The sequence below is a fragment of the Lepus europaeus genome, chromosome 15, assembly GCF_033115175.1.
Source record: "Lepus europaeus isolate LE1 chromosome 15, mLepTim1.pri, whole genome shotgun sequence".
NCBI classification, from domain to species: domain Eukaryota; kingdom Metazoa; phylum Chordata; class Mammalia; order Lagomorpha; family Leporidae; genus Lepus; species Lepus europaeus.
The window spans coordinates 57,303,336-57,328,522 of NC_084841.1; the positions used below are offsets into that span (position 1 = coordinate 57,303,336).

Below are 25,187 nucleotides of genomic sequence, written 5' to 3' on the forward strand. Positions count from 1 at the left end.
GGGGCTGTGCCAGGCTGAAACCAGGAACCGGAAACTTTTTCCAAATCTTCTATAATGAGTTCTGGGGCCCAAGTACTCGGGCCATCTTCTGCTGCTTTCCCAGGCACATTAGCAGGGAGCTGGATTGGAAGTGGAACACCTGGGGCTAGAATCAACACCCATGTGGGATGCCTGTACTGCAGACAGCAGCTTAACCCTCTGTACCATAGTACCAGTGTAATTATTACACTTCTGACGTGGCAAAAAGTTAGTAACATGCACTTTACTTCCTGACTAGACCCATAAAACAAGTTAATTTAGCCACTTAAAATTTAAGCAAGGTAGGCTGGCGCCGCGGCTCAATAGGCTAATCCTCTGCCTTGCAGCGCCGGCACACTGGGTTCTAGTCCCGGTCGGGGCGCCGGATTCTGTCCCGGTTGCCCCTCTTCCAGGCCAGCTCTCTGCTATGGCCCGGGAAGGCAGTGGAGGATGGCTCAAGTGCTTGGGCCCTGCACCCGCATGGGAGACCAGGATAAGCACCTGGCTCCTGCCATTGGATCAGCGCGGTGCGCCGGCCGCAGCGCACAGGCCGCGGCGGCCATTGGAGGGTGAACCAATGGCAAAGGAAGACCTTTCTCTCTGTGTCTCTCTCTCACTATCCGCTCTGCCTGTCAAAAAAAAAAAAAAAAAAAAAAAAAAAATTTAAGCAAGTAAAGGGAAGATGTTACAAACTGATCAGAAACCTTGGGCTGATCCATAAAGCAGTTTTCATTATGCTCCAAAAGTAAGATATGTGCCTTGCAGATTGGAGCATGAATGTTGAATGGATTACTGTTTTGTAGGGAAGACAGCGTTGTATGTGAATTCCCATATTTTAAAGGTAGGTGTGTTTGTGGTCATCTGTTTAGAATAACATACCTCTTGTATTCACAGGTGGGTGCCAGTCTCTCCGGCCTGCGCTTAGTGAAGGTGAATGCAGTGAGCAGCAGGAAGTCTCCTGTGTGCAGGACGTAGATGGCAGCGTGCACTCAGCCTCTGGCCAGAAAGCTGAGAGAATAATTGACCCCATCCTTCCATCAAGGTAGTTTCTGCACCTTCACTGCCTTTTTTTTTTTTCTTTAAAGATTTGTTTGTTTATTTGTTTGAAAAGGAGAGTGGCAAAGAGAGAGGTGACATCTTTCATTTGCTGGTTTACCCCTAAGTGGCCACAACAGCCAGAACTGGGCGAGGGTGAAGCCAGGAGCCAGGAGCTCCGTCCTGGTCTCCCATATGGTTAACAGTGGCCCAACTTCATGATGCCATCGTTTCCTGCTTTCCTAGATTGCATTAGCAGGATGCTGGATCAGAAGTAGAGCAACTGGGCCTCAAATTGGCACTATGATATGGGATGCCTGCATCATAAGCTGTGGCTTAACCCACAGTGCTGGCTTCTTTACTGGCTTTATCTGTATTTTCTGTTGATTACTGAGAGAGGAGTATTGAAGTCTGCAACTGAAATTGTGGATTTGCCTTTGCCTGTTTCTGTTTTCAGTTCCACCTGTTTTTGCTTCATGTAGTTTTTTTTTTTTAAGAGATTTATTGATTTATTTGAGAGGCAGAGTGACAGAGAGGAAGAGACAGAGAGAAAGGTCTTCCATCTGCTGGTTCACTCCCCAGAGGGCTGCAACGGTCAGAGCTGGGCTGATTTGAAGCCAGGAGCCAGGAGCTTTTTCTGGGTCTCCCACGTGGGTGCAGGGGTCCAAGCACTTGTGCCGTCTTCCACTGCTTTCCCAGGCCATCAGCAGGGGGCTGGATCGGAAGTAGAGCAGCTGGGACTCAAACCAGTGCCCATATGGGATGTCAGCACTGTAGGCTGTGGCTTAAACCTGCTGTGCTGCAGCGCTGGCCCTGCTTCAAAGCTGTGTTAGGGGCTTGCATATCTGGGATTCGTATATCTTGGTGAAATTCCCTTTTATAATTGTGTACTATCCTCTGGTGTTGCTCTTTTCTTCTAATGTGTACCTTGCCACTGTGGTGTTCGTTTGGTTAATGTTTGTATCAGTTTGTTATTTTCTTGGAAGATAATCCCTTTATCTTTGGTGTTTATCAGTTTGAATATGATGGGTCTTGTGTGTGTCCTTTAAAATTTCATTTATTTTTTATTATGGTAAATGCACATGAGTTTACCCTCTTAACAAATCTTCAAGTACCAGTACAGTATTATTTACTATAAGTTTAGTGTTGTGCAGTGGATACCTGGAATTCTTCATCTTGTATGACTGAAATTAGCAGTTTTTCCTTCCCATGGCCCCTGACTTACCTTTTGATTTTCTGTTTCTATGAATTTGAATTCTTTACATATGTCACACAAGTGGAATTGTGTAGTATTTGTCCTTCTGTGACTGGCTTATTTCACTCAGTGTGATGTCCTCAGTGTTCATCCATATTGTAGCATGTATCACACTTTCCTTTTACATGGCTGAGTGTGTTGCATGTCTGTACCACATTTTCTTTATTCATTCTTTGGTCAGTGGGTATTTAGGTTGGTTCATCTCTAGGGCTATTGTGGATTCTGGATAAACACCCAGAAGTAGGATTGCTGGATTTCTGGTAATTCTATTTTTCATTTTTGGGAAACTTCTGTACCATTCTAGTTGTGAGTATACCATTTTATATTTTCATCAACACCACATGGGCTCTGAGTTTTCTACAACCCTGTAACTACTTGCTATCTTTTGTTATTTTGATAATGGCCATTATGGATGATACTAAATTATTGTTCTGATTTATATTTCCCTGATGATTAGTGATGTTGAGCAGCTTGTCATATATCTATTAGCCATCTGTATAACTTATTCTCAAATGTCTATCCAAGTCCTTTGCATGTTTTTTAAATTGGTGTATTTCTTTTCTTTTCTTTTCTTTTTTTTTTTTTTTTAAGATTTATTTATTTATTTGAAAGGCAGAGAGTTAAAGGTAGAGGCAGAGACAGAGAGAGAGAGGTCTTCCACCCACTGGTTCACTCCTCAATTGGCCACAATGGCTGGAGTTGGGCAGATCCAAAGCCAGGAGCCTGGAGCTTTTTCTGGGTCTCCCATGTGGGTGCAGGGGCCCAAGCACTTCTGTTGCTTTCCTAGGCACATTAGCAGGGAGCTGGATCAGAAGTGGAGTAGCCGGAACACAAACTGATGCCCATATGGGATGCTGGCACTGTAGGCGGCAGCTTTTCCCACCACACCACAGTGCTGGCCCCTGTTTCTACTTCTGAAACTGAGTTGTATAAGCTAATTATATATCTTGGATATTATATATTATATTATTATACCTTATTGGATATATGGTATATTAGCTTTCATTACTACAACAAAGTATCTGAGATGAACTGCTTAGGAAGGAAGGAAGCCTATTTTGTCTCATGATTTTAGAGGTTTGCAGTCTGAGATCGGGTAGACCCCATTGGTTCAGCCTTACTGGACAGCTGGAGCATGGCAGCGGTGGAGTACATGTGAAGGAAGGGTCACATGGTTAGTCAGGAAGCAGAAGGAAAACAGTTGGATTCTAAGGCACTGATAACCAACGCTCTTATGAGTAATACCTTCCAAGAGCATGGCCCCATGACCATAAGAAGCTTCCACTTAGCTCATCTCCTAAACACTCCAATTAGATTTAGTCTCTCCCCTCTTAATACCATTATTTAATTTTTAAAAAGATTTGTTCATTCATTTACTTGAAAGGCAGAATGACAGAGACTGAGAGATCTATTCTTTGATTCACTCTCTAAATGGCTGCAATAGCTGGGGCTGGGCCAGGCCAGAGCCAGGAACCAGGAACTCCATACAGGTCTCCCACATGGGTGGCAGTAACAGAGGTACTTAAGCTATCATATGCTGCTTCCCAGGTGCATTGGCAGGGAGCTGGTCATAAGTGGAATAGCCAGGACTTGAACCGGCACTCTAGCCTGGAATGCATTTGTCCTAAATGGTAATGCAGCCCATGATACCATAATTGCCTGCACAGAATCCGGCGCCCCGACCGGGACTAGAACCCGGTGTGCCGGTGCCGCGAGGCGGAGGATTAGCCTATTGAGCCGCGGCGCCGGCCTCTTTCAATTTTTTAAAAAGATTTATTTATTGATTTGAAAGGCAGAGAGCCAGAGGCAGAGAGAGAGGTCTTCCATCCTCTTGTTCACTTCCCAAATGACCACAATGGCCAGAGCTGATCCAGTCTTAAACTAGGAGCCTAGAGCTTCTTCTGGGTCTCCCATGTGGGTGCAGGGGCCCAAGGACTTGGACCATCTTCTGCTGCTTTTCCAAGCACATTAGCGGAGTTGTATTGGAAGTGGAGCAGCTGGGATTCAAATTTGCACCCATAAGAGATGCCAGCACTGCAGGTTGCAGTCTCACTGACTATGCCACAGCACTGTCCCCTTTTTCAATTTTTACAATGATATACTTTCATTTTATTTCATAATTGTAAGCTTAACCCTCCACTAAATAAAGAAATTGTGTGTAGAGAAACCACTATTCTTTAAGAGTATAGACAAGGGCTATAAACTATAATCAAATCTCAAAAGTCAGTTTTGCTCATATATATTACATTGTTTTGTACCCTGTATATAAGTTACCACACATCAGGGAAAACATGATATTTGTCTTTTTAAGACTGGCTTATTTTACTAAGCATAATGGTTTCCAGTTGCATCCATTTCATTGCAAGACAAGATTTAATTCTTTTTTTATGACTGAGTCGTAGTCCATAGTGTATTGAAACACCATATTTTCTTTATTTGGTGATCAGTTGATGAACATCTGGATTGAATCCATATCTCAGCTGTTGTGAATTGAGCTACAATAAACATGGGGGTACAACTTACTCTTTCAAGTGCTGATTTCATTTAGTTTGGGTAAATTCCCAGGAGTGGGATGGCTGGATCATATGGTGGATCTATTTACAGATCTCTGAGCAATCTCCATATTGTCTTCCATAATGGTTGTACTGGTTTATGTTCATACTAACAGTGTATTAGGGTTTCTTTTCCCTCATTTCTTCAGCAGCACTTACTATTTTTTAATTTTTGGATGATAGCCATTCTAACTGGGATGAGATAAAACTTCATTGTGTTTTTTATTTGCTTTTCCCTGATGGTTGTGTCTAAAAAAAGAAAACCAAATCTGTAAAAACATTTAAAAGTGGTAAAGAAAACTTCTTTGTGTCCGGCGCTGTGGCTTAACAGGCTAATCCTCCGCCTTGCGGCACCGGCACACCGGGTTCTAGTCCCGGTCGGGGCGCCGGATTCTGTCCCGGTTGCCCCTCTTCCAGGCCAGCTCTCTGCTATGGCCCAGGAAGGCAGTGGAGGATGGCCCAAATCCTTGGGCCCTGCACCCGCATGGGAGACCAGGAGAAGCACCTGGCTCCTGGCTTCAGATCAGCGCGATGCGCCGGCCGCAGCGGCCATTAGGGGGTGAACCAACGGCAAAAAGGAAGACCTTTCTCTCTGTCTCTCTCTCACTATCCACTCTGCCTGTCAAAAAAAAAAAAAGAAAGAAAAAGAAAACTTCTTTGTGATGTCAAGGATTTCTAAGGCATAAAAAACACAGAACTTTAGTTTTTATTTTTTTAAAGTATTTATTTGAGAAACAGATTGACAGAGAGATGGAGACAAAGAAGGAGAGATCTTCCATCTGCTGGTTCATTCCCTAAATGCCGTCTATAGCCAGGGTGAGACCAGACTGTAGCCAAGAGCCCAGAACTGTATCCAGGTCTCCCATGTGGTGGGACTGTGTCTCACTTGGGCCATCATCCATTGTCTCTCATGTATATTAGCAGGATGATGGAAGTGCAGAGTAGCTGAGACTCAAACCATCACCCTGACATGGGATGCTGCAGCTTAACTTGCTGTGCTGCAACGCCTACCCCCAAGCACAGGCTTTAAAATATAAAATTAGTAGATTTGTCCATAACAAAATTAAATACTTCCATTAACAAAGGCTCCATAAGGAAAATAAAATGTGCGAGAATGGAAATTTTTGTGTGTGATATACAGCCAAAAAAATATAGAGAGAGGTAAAATATAATGGGAACTTTTACTGACATGTCATAAAAACACAAAAAATGAGTAGTACTCAATAGAAGAGACAGTCGTAAGGCTAAATTTGAATATGTGTTGAAATGGTGTTAGTACATTGCCATTGGTAATATTGTTAGTTGAAATGTTTTGTAATACAGTTGTCCTTCATTTGCAGGGTGCAGTGTTAGCTGCAACTGTGCTGTTGGTGTCCTAACGTGACTTTTGATTAATGTACACTGTGCAGAGTGAAGACCGTCTATATCAAATTTTAATGATTTACTAGTTTGATTTTGTTTATATTTGATTTGTAAACCCCATCTAATTGGCAGGTTTTCTTTTTGAAACTTCCTGTCTTTCCCAAGTGTGTTAGTTTGGGGCTGCTACTTTCTCTGAAGGTACAGTTCTTTGTATCCTGATAGAAGAAGGATCATAGCAAAGTTGGTGTAATAGCTTTGATTATTCCATAATATGAAGGATCATCTTTCAGAGTGTTGGTTTTGTGTATTTCAAGTCAAATTATTTATATAAAAATAGTATTTACTGGGAATCTTCTCCCCTTCCTGTATTTTCATTTCCATAGTAATCACCAAGATGCCGTGTCAGGAACAACTGAGTCTACAGAATCAAGCACCTCAGACTTGCCTTCAGAAGTTGAAGTTTCAGCAACGTGTGAGCTAAATAATGCTGAAAGTCCTTGTCTAGAAGAAAGGAATGCTGACCTAAAGAGTAAATCACTGTAAGTTTTTATGTGGTAGGATTTTTTGTTTGTTTCCAAAAGTTTGACAAGGTTCCTAGATGATGATAATGTTGTTTTGTGTATAGATTAGGTTAACTTGTAAACCATTTAACATATAATTATGCTGTAGTCTATTAAGAGTCTGACCTTAAGATTTTTCACTTCTATTTCATAACAGAAAGATTCTCTTCCATGTCTGATGTATAATAGTGATAAGAGTTTTAGCAAAGTGCTAACATGATAGAATTTGAAAATGATTTGAAATACAAGGATACTTCAGAAACTTCATAGAAAACATATATTATAGAAAACCATGCACATATTTCAAAATTTTTTTACACAAAAGTAAATTTATCTTTTAATTACTTTTTCTACACACTTCTGATTTATATTTGCATTTCCTATGATAGTTCTCTCTTGGCTGGAGTTATTTTTCATGCATTTTATCAAAGTAATAGATTTTGGTTTGACTTTAAGGAGGTGCATATGTCTTCTGGTATGCAGATATTGGTTAAATTAGTATCTTTACTAGCAATAGGATAAATGCACTATCAGAATCTCCCTTTGAAGATAGATAGATCTGAAGATTTCAGTTTCCTTTTTTTTTTTTCCTCCTTGATAATTCCTCACATCATGGGCTTTAAAGATATTCAGTAAAGCATAGTCAAATCTGGAATTAAACTTTCTTTCTTTTTTTTTTTTTTTTAAACATTTGTTTATTTGCAAGTCAGAGATACAGAGAGAGGGGGGAGAGATATAAACAGAGAAGAGAGAGAGAGAGAGATCTTTGATCTGTTCATTCACTCCCCAAATGGCCACAATGGCTAGGGTTAAGCTAAGCTGAGGCCAGGAGCCAGCTCCTCTGGGTCTCCTACAGGGGTGGCAGAGGTCCAGGCACTTGGGCCATCTTCTGCTGCTTTCCCAGGCTATCAACAGGGAGCTGGACTGGAAGTGTAACAGCTGGGACATAAACTGGTGCCCATGTAGGATGTTGGCATCTTAGGTGGAGGCCTCACCTACTATGCCACAAAGCTGGCTCCAAACTTTTTTTTTTTTTTTTTTTTTAAGATTTATTTATTTATTTGAAAGGCAGAGTTACAGAGAGGTAGAGGCAGAGAGAGAGGGAGAGAGAGAGAGAGATCTATCCTCTGGTTCACTCCCACAGATGATCCTAACAGCTGGAGCTGGGCTGATCTGAAGGTAGGAGCCAGGGTGCCTAAGCACTTGGGCCAACTTCTACTGCTTTCCCAGGCCATAGCAGAAACTGGATTGGAAGTGGAGCAGTTGGGTCTCAAACCAGTGCCCATATGGGATGCTGGCACTGCAGGTAGAAGCTTTACCTGCTACGCCACAGTGCCAGCCTCTTTTTTTCTTAATTTTAATTTATTTGAAAGGCAGAGACAGAGGTGTTCTGTCCATTAATTCACTCTTGAAATGCCTTCAACAGCCAGGTCTAGGCTAGACCAAAGTTAGGAGCTGGAACAGTCTCGGTTTCCTGTGTGGGTGGCAGGGACCCAACTGCTTGAGCTATCATTACCTGTTGCTTCCCATGATGCACATTACCAGGGATCTGGAATTGGGAGTGGAGCCAGGGCTCAAATCCAAGCACTTCCTTATGGAATGTGCCTTTTTTTTTTTTTTTTTTTTTTTTTTTAACGATTTATTTGAAAGAGACAAGGAGAGAGAGAGAAATCTTGTATCTGCTGGTTTATTCCCCAAATGGCCACAACAGCCAGAGCTGTTCTGGTCCAAAGCTAGGAGCCAGGAGCTTCCTGTGGTTCTCCTTCATGGATGCAGGGGCCCAAGGATTTGGGCCATTTTTCACTGCTTTCCCAGGTGTATTAGCAGGGAGCTGGATTGGAAGAGGAGCAGCCAGGACTCAAACCGGTGTCCATATGGTGTGCTGGTACTGTAGGCAGAGGCTTAACCTTCTGTGCTATAGTGCTGGCCCCGGGATTTGTACATGCTATTTGTCCCCTGCTCCTACCTCCTAATTTCTTAAATTAAAACTTAAATCAGTCTTTGAAATAGTCAATACTTTTCTTTAGTTCCAACATCAACAAAAGTATGATACAGTTATAAATCTCCCCCCCGACTTTTTCTTTTCACTCTTAACAATTTAACTGGTGATATGTATTTCATGCATTATCAGAGACTTCCAAAACATATACTTGCAGGCTAATACAAATTTATGTTTTTACTCTTTGGAGACCTGATAGAATACCACACTATACTGAACATTCTATAATTTTTTTTAACATAAAGATCTTCCTTTTTTTTTTTTATTGCTTAATAGTGATTTATTGTATAGATGTAGTATATAATATCAGTGTCCTATTAATGGCTTTCCGTGTTTTTTTTTTTTTTAAAGATTTATTTATTTGCAGGAGGCAGTTCTACACATTACACCATGGTGCCGGCCCCAATGATAACTATTTTGTAGGAGCTCTTTATATTTAGCAAAGATAACCTTATATCATGGGTAGTAGCTTGGCTTCTGACTTAGCTTTTGATGTGGCTTTGTGAAAGTTTTGACATTTGTGTTATCAAATTTCAATTTTTTCTTTCTTTTTAATGGCTTTTTTTTTTTATTTGGACAGGCAGAGTGGACAGAGAGACAGAGAGACAGAGAGAAAGGTCTTCCTTTTCCGTTGGTTCACCCCCCCAATGGCCACTGCGGCCGGCGCACCGTGCTGATCCGAAGCCTGGAGCCAGGTGCTTCTTCCTGGTCTCCCATGTGGGTGCAGGGTCCGAGGACTTTGGACTTTGGGCCATCCTCCGCTGACCTCCTGGGCTACAGCAGAGAGCTGGTCTGGAAGAGGAGCAACTGGGACAGAACCGGTGCCCCAACCGGGACTAGAACCTGGTGTGCTGGCGCCCCAGGCAGAGGCTTAGCCTATTGAGCCATGGCACTGGCCTATGGCTTTTTTTTTTTTTTTGACAGGCTGAGTGGATAGTGAGAGAGAGAGAGAGAGAGAGAGAGAAAGGTCTTCCTTTTTGCCATTGGTTCACCCTCCAATGGCTGCTGCGGCCGGCGCATCGCGCTGATCCGAAGCCAGGAGCCAGGTGCTTCTCCTGGTCTCCCATGCAGGTGCAGGGCCCAAGGACTTGGGCCATCCTCCACTGCTCTCCTGGGCCACAGCAGAGAGCTGGCCTGGAAGAGGGGCAACTGGGATAGAATCCGGCGCCCTGACCGGGACTAGAACCCGGTGTGCCGTCACCGCAAGGCGGAGGATTAGCCTGTTAAGCCACGGCGCCGGCCCGGCCTATGGCTTTTTATATTTTAGAAAAGCATACCTTACTTCAAAGCTGTTTATTCTGTGGTTTTATTTAAATCTTTATTTGTAACATAGTATGAGTCAAGGAATGAAGCTAATGTTATTTTAGTTGTTCCGTGTTACCCAGATTTCCTATCAACTATTTTTAAAACTTTAATATTTTAAAAATGTTTTATTTTCTATTTCATGTTTATCTTCACTATTTTGAGATGTTACCTTTATTATAAGCTGAAATTGTGTGTTTTGCAGTTATTTTCTGTTTTATTTGTCTGTTCATATATTATTAACATGAGTTTTAATGACTGGTACCGAATAGTGTGTTTTTTAACATTTGATAGAACAAGTTAGTCCCTTTGTCCGTTTTCTTTATTACTCTTATTGTAAGAAAGCTCTTAAAGTTCTTTTGGTTGAGTGAGTTATTTTACAAATACATTTGAACTTATTTTCATATTAATTGCAATTTAAATAATATTTTTTAGGGATACTGAGCAAACAGAAAATGTTAAACCGGTGTTGAGAGGTCGACTTCAGAGACCTAAACCCAATTTATCAAGGGCAGTTGGGAAGAAATCTGTTCTTTCACAAGGCAAAGCAGACACTGAGAACAAGAATTCCCTTCCTGAAACTGTTGAAAAGGTAGGTAGTAAGAGACTTTATGGAAATCAAAATTTAAAAATTGTCCCACGACTGTGGGGAATAAAAATGTTTCCTTATAATCACAAAGTATTGTTACTGATACTAATACAGGTATGGGAACTTGTATGTTAACATTAGATTTGTTTCTGCCTTACTAGTTTCCAGGTTACATAATTTTATTTAGAACCTGGCACATATCGTTTCAGATATCTTCAGTGGTGATAAATCTGTCTTTTACCTGCTTATTTGAAATTTTTATTCAAAATATTTCTTAAACCAGCTATACATTAAATTTTACTTAACAACTCTAAACATCTAACAGAGTCGCATTCTTATTTGTCCTTTGTTAACGTTCTCTCTGTGGAAACATTTATCTAGTTTTTTAATTATCATGTGTATAGCACAGTTTTTGTTGTTGTTCTGGAACTATTTATATATTGAATCTAACTGATCTTTTTAATTGTCTTATCAAGGAAAAGTATTGATGTAGCTAGCTATTTCTCTTTTTTTTTTTTTTTTTTTTTTTTGCATTTTATTTGAGAGACACTGAGAAGGAGAGAGACAGGCAGACAGACATACAGAGCTCCCATCTGCTAGCTCTGCCAGCCCTGCTAGCGGCAGGGCCTGGGACAGGCTGAAGTAGGGAACTGGGAACTCAACCAAGGCCTTCCACATGTGTCACAGGAATCCAAACACTCGAGCCATTTTCTGCTGCTTCCTAGGGTTCCAAGATCAGTTGGGAGTTGGAATTAGGAGCCAGAGTTATTTGAGAGTCTGATGCAGGTCGTCTGATAGGCGATATGGGTGTTGTAACCACCAGACCAGACATCACCTGTTCCTTTTTTGTCAAAATTGTAAGGCCTGCACTGTGGCACAGCAGGTTAAGCTGCTGTCTACAACACTGGCATCCAGTATGAATGCTGTTTTGAATCTTGGCTGCTCAACTTCTCTAACTCCTAATGTGCCTGGGAAAGCAGTGAAAGATGTTCCAAGACCTTAGGCTCCTGCCACCCATGTGGGAGATCATGATGGAGTTTCTGGCTCCTGGCTTTGGCCCTGACCCTCACAGCCATTTGGGGAGTGAACTGTGGATGGAAGATCTCTCGTTCTCTCTCATTTTCTTTTGCTACCTCTACCTCTCTACTTCTATCACTGTAACTCTGCCTTTTCAAATAAATCTTCAAAACTAAAAAGAATTAAAATTTATAAAAGCCAACAATTTATATATAGGACTTTCTTAATGAAGCAAAGGATAAATTTCCAAAATTCAAAGGTTTATATTTAAATATTTACATGACTTTTTTTAATTTAGAGACAATCCTTGAGGAAATAGATGTATTTTTTAAAAAAGATTTATTGTCTTTACATGAAAGACAGAATTACAGAGAAAGGTAGGGAGACAGAAAAAGGTCTTCCATGTTGTTAAACATATTTGAAAACATGGTTTTTAGTAACTTCATAATAGTCTGTCAGTGGGATATAACAGTTTATTTAACATTTTTTCATTGTTACAGATTTTGTCTGTTTACAATGTTTGATATTTTATAAAATGTTCCATGAATATTCTAGTTAGTAATTAAATCATTTTCCATTTGTTTTCTTAAAACAGTGTCTGAAATGATATGGTCATTTTTAAGACTGTATATTGACAGAAAGATTTCTAGTAATGTATGAGATTATTTTATATCATCTGCATTTAGGAATTTTAGGAAAAACTGACTGTGCATTTGTTTATTTCCATTTGTTTATTATAAAATTTGAGCAATTTTTATGGTATAAAAATTAAATTCACAGAATCACATGGAAAAGGATAAAATGAAAGCATCTGATGTTTTGGGAATGGAGAATACACAGAAAGAGAACTCAGAAGCTGAACCTATCTCAAAGTACGTATTTAAGGAGCCATGTGAAAGTAGTAACTTCAGGAATGATTGTAACACCTGTTTTCTATTTAGTAAGGCCTGAATTTTATTTTCAGCTGGTGTGCTTTCTCCATTTTTCAAGTGTAGGTGGTGAAACAGTTTAATAGTTCATTCTATACTTGACATTGTAGGTGTAAATTATGAATCCATTGAATGTTTATAATTACCTTTCTCAAATTTTAACAAAGTCTTGTTAAATAAATGCATAGTTAAAATTATATTCCTGGAAAATTTTATTTATAGTAAGAGGTTTTAAAAGAGAAAATTGAATCTGAAGTAGAGGCCCAGGACAGCCCTTATTCCATTGTGAATCTGACCAATAGATTCTGGACTGTTCTAGGCGGTATAGTTCCTACTGTAATTTGGCACTATTCCCTAGAGTTGTACATTATACAGTAGTGTCCTGATTGAGAAATAGTATCGTGTGCTTGTCACATGCAGATTTTTTCCAGTTTTATAATGAAAATTTGATTTTAAAATGCTTTTTATAGTCAGTCTTCCAGGATTATGTCTGTCCCAAAAAGTATAGATATATGAATATCTTTGAAAGTATTATTGAGGAGTTATTTTATATTCAAATATTATTTTATATTCGGGTGGTTTCTTTATTCATACCAGGGAGAGGGACACATTGAAAAACAAACTTGTAACTTCAGAATAAACATTGATTTCATTCTTTTGTGGTTGTTCTAGTTTGAATGAGAAAGATTGTCTTCAGGAAACTAATTCACCAAAGTCTTTGAAACCTGCACGACTAATGAGAGGCCGATTGCAAAGACCAAAGCCAAATGTTGGTAATGTTGCTGAAAGAAAAATTCTTGCATCACAGGAAAAAATAGGGGCCAATGCAGAAGAGAATCAAACTGAATCGTGTGTTGATAGGGACGTAAGTATTTTGATTCCTCTCTATGTATTTAAATACCTAAACCTTAAGAGAAGCTTCCCCTCAACTCATTTTAAAGCGATATTTCTGGCCTGCGCCGCGGCTCACTAGGCTAATCCTCTGCCTGGGGCGCCGGCACCCCGCCAGTTCTGTCCTGGTTGCTCCTCCTCCAGTCCAGCTCTCTGCTGTGGCCTTGGAAGGCAGTGGAGGATGGCCAGGTCCTTGGGCCCTGCACCCGCATGGGAGACCAGGAGGGGGCACCTGGCTCCTGGCTTTGGATCGGCGCAGCCTGCTGGCCGTAGTGGTCATTTGGGGTGTGAACCAACGGAAGGAAGACCTTTCTCTCTCTCTCTCACTGTCTAACTCTGCCTGTAAAAAAACAAAACAAAACAAAACAATATAGCTACATATTTTTGTTCATCATTTATTAAGTTTATGGTCAAAATTCATAGCCAGCAGCTTTGCTATTTATAAGCCTATTGTAGATTTTGAGCTTTTACATGATAATCTGCTTTATTTTATCTTGTATTTGCTTTTCCCTGTCACTCACTGGATGTTTTAATTTCTTTCCATTTGAAAAGATAGCTAAAGATGTCATTTTTAACTCACTTAAACAGAATAAGATGTTAAAAATTCTCCCCACTAAAATATAATTCCTAGAACAAAGATTATTTACATAGTCTTTGTGAAAAGGGTAAAAGTTGGTGTGATTTGGGTTTGGATATCTCCCGTTGTAGTTCCCATGATCTATTATGCAGTGATAACAATCAGAGAAATTCAGAAAGATGGACCTGGAGGGGGATAATTCTAACCAATGAGACTGAAGCAGTTAGTTGTTCTCTGATTTGGAAGAATGGGGGCTTTCTGGTAGTGTAAAAGGTGTGATTTATGAAATTTTTTTAAAGAAATTTAAAGAACTTCATAATCTTTACCATTTCCTTATCCTTATATCGAACAGAATTTTCAGTGAAATTTTTAAGATTTATGTTTTATTGTGAAGCTGAAAAATTAAAAAATTTTGTTTGTTCTCAAGGTTTCTCAACAAATGGAAGATCAGTCATGTAAAAATTTAGAGTTTGAAGATACTACATCCCAGCCTGAGAAAAAGGATATTTCTCTTCAGAGTGCGCAGCCAGATGAACCCCAAGCTCTTAATGAATGTCTCAGGTAAATATCATGCTATTGATTGTATAATTTTTGAGTTTTGTATAAAGTTTTAGAACTCAGTCAGTTTTTAAAGGAAAATTAAATAAGATGGATTTGTTATCTATGTGTTGAGTTATTTAAGGTTTAAAAGTATTTCAGTAGGGGCAAGCGTTTGGCCCAGCTGTTAAGATGGTAGTTAAAATGCTCACATTCTGTATCCGGGTACCTACCAGAGTTTAATTCTCAGTTCTCACTCCTGATTCCGACTTACTGTCAATGTAGACCTTGGAAATGGTTCAAGTAATTAATACCTGTTAACCATATGGAAGACCTGCATTGAGTTCCTAGCTCCCAGATGTGGCCCATGCCATTCTTGACCATTATAGCCTTTTGGGGAGTGAATCAGCAAATATGAGATTTCTGTCTGCTGAATAAATAAAAAATAATAAATATAAATAAATAAAAGAATAAATAAATAATGAATAAAAATGATATTTTAAACATATAATTTAAAAAAAAATTTATTTGAAAGTCAGTTACACAGAGAGGCAGAGAGAGAGAGGGAGAGAGGTCTTGCATCCAATGGTTTACTCCCCAATTGGCAGCAATGGCCGGAGCTATGCTGATCCGAAGCCAGGAGCCAAGAGCTTCTTCCGAGTCTCCCACATAGGTGCAGGGACCCAAGGACTTAGGCCATCTTGTACTGCTTTCCCAGGCCATAGCAGAGAGCTGGATCAGAAGAGGAGCAGTCGGGACTTGAACCAGCGCCCATATGAGATGCTGGTGCTTCAGGCCAGGGCGTTAACCCACTGCGCCACAGTGCCGGCCCCTAAACATATAATTTCATCTTTCTAAAAGTTTATATTATAGTATTATGTTGATTTCTCAGTTATGGGTGATTTGAAAAGAGCCACTTATCATAAATTAATGTATATTAAATAATATCCTGTATCCAAATCTAAGACTGCTACTTATTTTCTTAACATTTGTTTCTCAGGGATTACATTGCTCACATATTTCTTTTATTTGATATTTACACAAATTTTGTGTAAAACTCACACTTCTCACAGTGAAAGCTCCTTGTGTATATTCTTAAATTTTCATTTTCAGGACATTTAATATGTATCAAAGTAGAATTATAATGGACTCTCAGGCACTCAGTGTCCAGTGTCAAATAATTATTAATGTTTTGCCAAACTTTAAAGACTTTCTTTTTTACCTTTTTTTTTTAAATTTTATTTAGTAAATATAAATTTCCAAAGTACAGTTTATGGATTACAATGGCTTTCCCCCCCCATAACTTCCCTCCCACTCGCACCCCTCCCATCTCCCGATCCCTCTCCCATTCCATTCACATCAAGATTCATTTTTAATTATCTTTATATACAGAAGATCGATTTAGTATATATTAAGTAAAGATTTCATCAGTTTGCACCCACACAGAAACAAAAATTGTAAAATACTGTTTCAGTACTAGTTATAGCATTACTTCACATTGGACAACACATTAAGGACAGATCCCACATGAGGAGAAAGTACACAGTGACTCCTGTTGTTGACTTAACAATTTGACACTCTTCTTTATGGTGTCAGTAATCTCCCTAGGCTCTAGTCATGAGTTGCCAAGGCTATGGAAGCCTTTTGAGTTTGCCGACTTCGATCTTATTCCGACAGAGTCATAGTCAAAGTGGAAGTTCTCTCCTCCCTTCAGAGAAAGGTACCTCCTTCTCATGGGCTCTTCAGCCAGATGCGAATGCCTTAAGGGCTGATTCTGAGGCCAGAGTGCTATTTAGGACATCTGCCATTCTATGAGTCTGCTGTGTATCCCGCTTCCCATGTTGGTTCGTTCTCTCCCTTTTTGATTCTATCAGTTAGTATTAGCAGACACTAGTCTTGGTTGTGTGATCCCTTTGACTCTTAGACTTATCGGAGTGATCAACTGTGAACTGAAATTGATCACTTGGACTAGTGAGATGCAAACTTTAAAGACTTGCTTATGCCTATTTTCTTATAACTGTGTTTGCCTAATTAATTAATTAATTTTTTTGAGATTGAGAGGAGAGATGGAAGGAGAGCAAGAAAGCTCCGATCCTCTGGTTCACTCAGCTAGTGCCTGCAGTGACCTGGGTTGGACTTGGCTTCATTGGGCTGGGCTGAAACTAGCATCTGGAAACTCAATCCAGGTCAACAACAATCCAGGTTGTCAACAACAGGAGTCACTGTGCACTTGCTCCTCATGTGGGATCTCTGTCCTTAATGTGCTGTACATTGTGATTTAATGCTATAACTAGTACTCCGACAGTATGTTTCACTTTGTGTTTCTATGTGGGTGCAAACTGTTGAAATCTTTATACTAAATTGATCTTCTGTATATAAAGAGAATTGAAAATGAATCTTGATGCAAATGGAAGGGGAGAGGGAGCGGGAGAGGGGAGGGTTGCGGGTGGGAGGGAAGTTATGGGAGGGGGAGGCCATTGTAATCCATAAGCTGTACACTGGAAATTTATATTCATTAAATAAAAGTTAAAAAAAAAAAAAAAGAAACTAGCATCTGGAAACTCAATCCAGGTCTCCTGTGGCGGTGGCAGGAACTTGCATCATCACTGCTGCCTCGTAGGGTCCACGTTATCAAGTGGCTGGAGTCAGGTGCTGGCGTTGTAGCTTGAGCTGGGAATCTGACCCAGACACTGGTATGGGATATGGGGTATGGGCCTCTAGCCACTAGACCAAATGTCTGTCCTTGTGTGAGCCTGTTTACATAATAACTAACCTTGGGGCAAAAACTGGGTTTCCTGAACTACTTTAAAGATCTTGTCTCTTGCTTCCTGTGCTTTTCTTTTTACTGTCCCTCTTTCTAATTATTTTACTACTGTGCCAAAAATCTCTGGGTAAGAACTTGTATAGATTTTAATTACAGATATTAGATTGGTTTTTATATTTTTCTTAGTTTGTCAGACTGCATCTAATAATTAATGTATCTCAGTAGGGAATAAAGTTTTCCCTGAGTGGCCTCTGGGTCTTGGAACTCTTCTGGATATTGTTTTGATTAATATCTGCTCTGATCTCAGAACTGTTCTCTCCAAGAGTAATGCCCTTTCTGCTCTATCAAGTGAGCCTTCTGGCCTTTGAATCGCCAAGTTCCTTTCTTAACAGCCTGTGTTTTATCAAATCATATGCCTGACTATATCCAGTAAGTAGTTTCCTTTCCCTCACTCTGAATGTTTTAGCCTTTTCCAGATGCTATGTAAGAGAAAGGGGTAGGTAATAGGGAAGAGAGTCTCAGAAGTGACAAATGCATTAAAAATTCTACTTCATTAGATAAATTATTGAAGATTTCTTTGAATCGTAATCCTCTAGGCTCATTTTATATCCTGCCTACTTTCTGTAAATATTTTGAGGCTTGATTGGTAATTTTTCTTATGGAATATTATAAATATTTGCAGATTATTAAACTTTTGTAATTTAGAAAAACATGCCCATGTGCTCACTTCAGCAGCACATATACTAAGATTGGAACAATATAGAGAAGATTAGCATAGTCCCTGTGTGGGATGACATGCAAATTCGTGAAGTGTTCCATATATATATTTTTAAGATTTATTTACTTATTTGAAAGAGTTATAGAGAAAGGGAGGCAGAAGCAGGAAGAGAGAGAGAGAGAGAGAGGTATCTTCCATCTGCTGGTTCACTTCCCAAATGGCTGCAGTGATCATGGCTGGGCCAGGCTGAAGCCAGGAGCCAGAAAGTTCTTTTGGTACAGGGGCCCAAGGAGTTGGGCCATCTTCAGCTGCTTTCCCAGGTGCATTAGCAGGGATCTGGATCAGAGGTGGAACAACTGGAACTCGAATTGGTGCCTGCATGTAATGCCAACATTTTAAAGAAAAAAAAATAATAATAAAAGAAAAACAAGTCTATGGGCTTTGATTCAGATTTATAATTTTTTTGTTTTTGTTTTTTTGTTTTTTTGACAGTGGATAGTGAGAGAGGGAGACAGAGAGAAAGGTCTTCCTTTTTGCCATTGGTTCACCCTCCAATGGCTGCTGCGGCCGGCTCATTGCGCTGATCCGAAGCCAGGAGCCAGGTGCTTATCCTGGTCTCCCATGCTGGTGCAGGGCCCAAGGACTTGGGCCATCCTCCACTGCCTTCCCGGGCCACAGCAGAGAGCTGGCCTGGAAGAGGGGCAACCGGGATAGAATCCGGCGCCCCAACCGGAACTAGAACCCGGTGTGCCGGCGCCACAAGGCAGAGGATTAGCCTGTTAAGCCATGGCGCCGGCCTCAGATTTATAATTTTATCCCTATTCCTTTGTATGTGTTCACCAAGTGTGAATTTCTTTGCTGTTCTCCTTAAATTTTGTGATTTGAAGAGAGAACTTGTGAATCCACTGTGTATTTAAGTTGTAAAATAGCCTAGTTCAATCATATGTGATTTCTAATCTTAGATACTGCCTTCAGCTAATTATGAACCTGTTATGAGCTCTGTGAGAGAAGGTCTATTTTGTTCATTGTATTCCAAGTTCTTAGCACATGCCTTTTTGGCGTGTAATAGGTGTTTAGAAATTTTTTTGACTTAGTGTTCATGAACTCCAAGAAGTGTGACATATGTTTATTTTTAAGCCATAAGAATAAGTTACTAAAGTCCTTTTATTACTGAGAAACAAGCACATGGAGTATAATTATAGCATTTATACTTATATGTTATAATCTGAAACAGTTAAATAGTGAAATTACTAATACATCCTTTGTTTAAAGAACATCCCAGTGTTTAAAATGTGACTTTATAGTTTATCTTTTCTTATGATACCAAACCAAGATGTTAGTATAGAACTTCACTCTAGAAGCAGTTTCTGGATGGAGTTTAAAAGTATCATGGATCAGAGAATGGAGTGAAATCCTTTTAGAACTAACTATATTAAAATTATTTTAAGAGAGAAGACTTTTTTTTTTAAAGATTTTATTTATTTGAGAGGCAGAGTTACAGAGAGAGAGGTCTTCCATATGCTGTCACTCCCCAAATGTCTACAACATCCAGAGTTGAGCCAATCATAAGCCAGGAGCAAAGAGCTTCTTCTTTTTTTTTTATTTTTTATTTTTTAAAAATTTTTTTGACAGGCAGAGTGGACAGTGAGAGAGAGAGAGAGACAGAGAGAAAGGTCTTCCTTTTGCCGTTGGTTCATCCTCCAATGGCTGCTGCGGCCGAAGGCAGGAGCCAGGTGCTTACCTGGTTCCCATGGAGTGCAGGGCCCAAGCACTTGGGCTATCCTCCACTGCACTCCCCGGGCCATAGCAGAGAGCTGGCCTGGAAGAGGGGCAACTGGGACAGAATCCGGCGCCCCGACCGGGACTAGAACCTGGTGTGCCAGCGCCGCTAGGCGGAGGATTAGCCTGTTGAGCCACAGTGCCGGCAAGAGCTTCTTCTAAGTCTCCTGCCTGGGTGCAGGGACCCAAGGACTTGGGCCTTCCTTCCACTGCTTTCCCAAGTCGTAAGCAGAGCGCTGGATTTGAAAAGGAGCAGACAGGATATGAACCGGCAACCATATGGGATGCCAGCGCCATAGGCAGAAGCTTGGCCTACTACCCCACAGCTCTGGTCCATTAAATTTCCTTTATTGATTACTATTACTTTTGCCTTTTTTGTTTTTTTAGTAATTTTATCAATTACTATAGTTAATGATACATATTTCAGTTATATAAACAAGTATAATTTGAAAAAGTCTTGCTTTTAAGTCTTGCTTTGCTATCAGAAATTATATTATAAACAATTGTTATTTCAGTGAAGAAAGATGGGTTAGAACCTAAAGAATAAGCATTGCCCTTTTTGTTTTTCTTAAAAAAAAGATTATTTGTTTGAAAGACATAGAGAGAGGGTTAGAGAGGGAGATCTTCTATCCACTTGTTCACTCCCAAGTGGTGGAAAGGCCAGGGCTGAGCCAGACCAAAGCCAGGAGCCAGGAGCTTCATCTGGGTCTCTCCTATATGGGTGGCAGGTAGTCAAATGTTTGGGCCATCCTCTTTTCCCAGGCTATTAGTAGGGGGCTAGATCAGAGGTGGACAGGTGCCTATTTTTATATGTATTTTTATTGATTTTACTATTATGATAGAAAACAGCGGAGTGGTGTGGTTTTCTGGAGAGCCAAGTGCTTATTTTGGCTAATTATTGTATGCCCAATAGCATTCAGCAAAATATTGTTAAATATTTAGTCTGTCTTTTTATTCTCAGTTTGTATTATAAATCATAAGCGATTAGAGGAATGCTTGTATAGGAAATCTTATTTTAATTTCCTGCCGGCGCCGTGGCTTAACAGGCTAATCCTCCGCCTTGTGGCACCGGCACACTGGGTTCTAGTCCCGGTTGGGGTGCCAGATTCTATCCCGGTTGCCCCTCTTCAGGCCAGCTCTCTGCTATGGCCCGGGAGTGCAGTGGAGGATGCCCCAAGTGCTTGGGCCCTGCACCCGCATGGGAGACCAGGGTAAGCACCTGGCTCCTGGCTTCGGATCAGCTCGATGCGCTGGCCGCAGTGGCCATTGGAGGGTGAACCGACGGCAAAAAGGAAGACCTTTCTCTCTGTCTCTCTCTCTCACTGTCCACTCTGCCTGTCCAAAATAAATAAATAAATAAATAAATAATTTCCTTGTACTTTTGTTTCTTTGAAAGAGAAAGATACAGACAGAACAGCTCCCATTCTCTGGTTCATTCCCCAAGTTCCTGCAACAGCCAGGACTGGGCCAGGCAGAAACTGGGATCCTGGAACTGAATCCTTGTCTCTCATGTGGATTTCAGGTGCCCAGCTACTTGAACCATCATCTGCTACCTTCCAGAGTACCCATTAGCAGGAAGCTAGAATCTGAAGTAGTGCTGGGCCTCAAACCCAGGAGGGTTTAACTGCTGCACCAAATACCTCTAATTTTGTTTGAAAAAGTATAGAGAGGGGCTGGCGCTGTGGCGTGGCAGGTAAAGCTTCCACCTGCAGTGCCAGCATCCCATATGGGTGCTGGTTCGAGTCCTGGCTGCTCCACTTCTGATCCAGCTCTCTGCTATGGCCTGGGAAATCAGTAGAAGATGGCCCAAGTCCTTGGGCCCCTGTACCCGCATGGGAGACCTGGAGGGAGCTCCTGGCTCCTGGCTTCAGATCAGTGCAGTTCTGGCCATTGTGGCCATCTGGGGAGTGAACCATCAGATGGAAGACTTCTCTCTCTCTGCCTCTGCCTCTCAGTAATGCTGCCTTTCAAATAAAGTCAATAAATCTTTTTAAAAAAAAAAGTATGGAGAGCAGAGTTACTTTTGGTTATTAGACTTTATCTTATTCAAGTTATACTTCCATCTAGCTGTTTGAGATGATTAAGCCTGTGATGGCAAAGCATGTCTGGATGAAAGATAATAGGTGGTACGGGGTCCAATGTTGTGGTGCAGCAGGTTAAGCCGTTCCTTGTAAGCACTGGTGCAGTAGGTTAAGGCATCCCATATGAATGCCAGTTGGAATCCTGGCTGTTCCTCTGCCCATCCAGCTCTCTTCTATTGCCCCTGGGAATGCGACAGAAGATGGCTCAAGTTCTTAGATCCCTGCCACCCATGTAGGAGACCCTCATGGAGTTCCCCTCTTGGCTTGGGCCTGGCTTAGCTGTTGCAGTCGTTTGGGGAGTTAACCAGCAGGTAGAAGATCTCTCTCTTTCTCTGCTTCTCCTCTTTCTATAATTCTGCCTTTCAAATAAGTAAATAAATTATATATACATATGTATATACATATAAACATATACATACATATATATATACACACACACACACACATATATATATAAAATAGGTACAATTTATAGAAATAGGTGATGCAGCTTGCTCTAGCTGTAATGCAGATTACTGGAGAGTCTTCTCCAGTCAATATTTGTGTACGATGGTGTGAATGACAGTTGGAAGAGGACTATTCAGGGCCAATTAACTGCCACTCTGATTGACCTTACTAATAGTTATTGCTATATTTGTATAGAAGTAAGTATATTTGTCTTAAACTTTTACTATAATTTTAAAGAACTGACATTTTCTCTCCTTTAATTTAAAAATTTTACTCAGTGATTCATGAGATTTCCTTATTTTTTTTAAACTTCAGTGTTTCTAATATTTTCATAGTGATTTCTCTTATCATCCTCTCTTCAACTGACAGTTTGCTTTAAAATTTATATGTCTTCTTTTCAAATAGCATTCAAGAGAGTAATAAAGCCAATATACGCAAACAAATTCCAAGGACTAGATTTCAGAAACCAAAGCCAAATATAGGAAGAGGAACTGGAAGGAGAGAAATTTGCTCAAAGGAAGAGGTACCTGAGGAAATTCTTGTCTCTAGAGAATTGACAGCAGCTTTGGGAGAAACTATAAGTCTAGACACGCTGCCAAGGGAGAATGTACCAGTGGAGACCACTACTACCACAGAACTGGAGTCAGATTCAAAAGAAACTGGAAGAAACATCTCTCCCAGGGAGAAGGTATCAGAAACGGGTAATGTCACTGTAGAAATGGAAACATATTCCAAAGTAGCTGGAAGAGAAGATTCCCTGATGGAGGGGGTGTCAGAGGTGAATGATGCCACCAAGCAAATAGACACAGTGTTGGAAGAAACCGAAAGAAGAGAGGTACCCCCACTGGGGAGCATCCCAGAGGAGATCAAGTTTGCAGGTGAAACGGAGGCAGGTTTGAAAGAAATTGAGAGAGAAATGCCCCCAAGGGAGATGATACCAGAGATGGTTGATGTCATTGAAGAGAGGGAGGACGTTTTGGAAGGAACTGAAAAAAGAGAAATATCTTCACGGGTGACGGCCTCAGAACAGGTCAGAACTATATGTAATGTGGAAACAGAGCTGAAAGGAATTGAAGAAGTTTCTCAAAGGGAAAATGTACCTGTGGAGATCAGTGCCACAGAAGAGAGGGAGGATAATGTGAAAGAAACTGAAAAAAAAGACATTTCCCTGTTGGAAGAAGTACCAAGAGAAACAGCTGCCACTGAGGAAGCAGAGGAGAATCTGGCAGAAACTGTAGAAGGAATTTCCTTGAAGGAGAGCGGATCTGAAAGCATCGTTATTGAGGAATCGGGGGCAGATTTGGAAAAAACTGGAAAAGTAGATATTTCTCCAAGGGAAAGTAAGCCAGAGGAGACATGCAGACAGACTGAGACAGATGTAATGCAGAGCAGTAGTGGTGACTGCAGCAGCACTGTGCCTCCACCGGATATAAAAGTATGTATTTTCCTGCCCTTTAGTAAAACAGTTTTGAATAGTTTCTCAGAGAAAACTTTCCAAAAGTAATTCTGTAATTATTGCCTGTAAGTTTAGCAAGGCTTATACTCTCTAAAAATTAGTTTTTTTCCTAGCCCTAAATTTGTATCTGAGGACCTTGAAGAAACTGTATAATTTTTTTAAACTTAAAAAAATTTTAGTTATGAAAAAGTGATGATTATTTTTTTAAAGATATATTTATTTATTTGAAAGGCAGAGTTACACAGAGAGAGGAGGAGAGGCAGAGAGAGAGAGAGAGAGAGAGAGGGCGGGCTTCCATCTGCTAATTCACTCCCCAGATGGCCACAACAGCTGAAGCTGCGCCAATCCGAAGCCAGGAGCCAGGAGCTTCTTCTGGGTCTCCCATGCAGGTGCAGGGCCATCTTCTACTGCTTTCCCAGGCCATAGCAGAGAGCTGGATCAGAAGTGGAGCAGCCGGAACTTGAACTGGCATATGGGATGGCGACACTGCAGGCGGTGGCTTTACCTGCTACCTGCTACCTCACAGCGCTGGCCCCAGTGATTATTCTTTTAAAACATTTATTTGTTTATTTTTGTTTAATTGAAAGGCAGAGAGAGACGTACACAAATAGAGACCGAACAAGATCTTCCATCTACTGGAAATGCCTGCCATAGCTAAGGCTGGGCCGAGCTAAAGCCAGGAGCCGGGAACTCAATCCACCTCTCCCACATGGGTGGCAGGGCAGGGACCCAACTACTTGAGCCATCACCTGCTGCCTTCCAATGTGCATTAGCAGGAACCTGGAATTGGAAGCAGAGCCAGGACTTGAACCCAGGCACCAGGCACTCCAGTATGGGATGTGAGCATTCCAAGTGGTGTTTTTTTTTTTTTTTAAAGATTTATTTATTTCTTTTAATGGAATTAGAGAGAGAGAGAGAGAGATCTTCCATCCACTGTTTACTCCCCCAGTGACTGCAATGGCTGGAGCTGGGCCTTGCCACAGCTGGGACTTGAACTGGTACCCATAGGGGATACCAGCACTGCAGGCAGCTGTTTAACTTGCTGTGCCACAGCAGTGGACTCCCATTTTTTTCTTAGATAAGAAAATTATGCTTTGGAAAATTCATAATATATAATTTTAAAGGAAGAGTTTCTTGAATTCTAGATTTTTTTTTTAAAGATTTGTTTATTTATTTGAAAGAGTTACACAGAGAGAGAGAGAGAGAGAGCGAGAGAGACAGGTCTTCCATTCGATGGTTCACTCCACATTTGGCCACAACTGCCGAAGCTGTGGCGGTCTCGAAGTAGCGCCCTTATGGGATGACGGCACTTCAGGCTA

General features: G+C 40.7%; 1 protein-coding gene and 1 non-coding gene across 3 annotated transcripts in view; both read left to right on the top strand.

Annotated features, from left to right (window-relative positions):
* BDP1 (B double prime 1, subunit of RNA polymerase III transcription initiation factor IIIB) overlaps positions 1–25,187 on the top strand; it is a 106,313-nt gene that overhangs the window by 28,930 nt on the left and 52,196 nt on the right. For both annotated transcript variants that reach the window (XM_062212217.1, XM_062212218.1), the window contains exons 11-17: positions 913–1,060; positions 6,606–6,761; positions 10,519–10,675; positions 12,470–12,561; positions 13,291–13,483; positions 14,514–14,647; positions 22,818–23,847. In XM_062212217.1, the coding sequence (XP_062068201.1) occupies positions 913–1,060; positions 6,606–6,761; positions 10,519–10,675; positions 12,470–12,561; positions 13,291–13,483; positions 14,514–14,647; positions 22,818–23,847 (1,910 nt within the window). The remainder of the gene's footprint in view (positions 1–912; positions 1,061–6,605; positions 6,762–10,518; positions 10,676–12,469; positions 12,562–13,290; positions 13,484–14,513; positions 14,648–22,817; positions 23,848–25,187) is intronic.
* Positions 18,107–18,212, top strand: LOC133774781 (U6 spliceosomal RNA). The gene has a single exon (XR_009868158.1). It is a non-coding gene; the product is annotated as a U6 spliceosomal RNA (small nuclear RNA).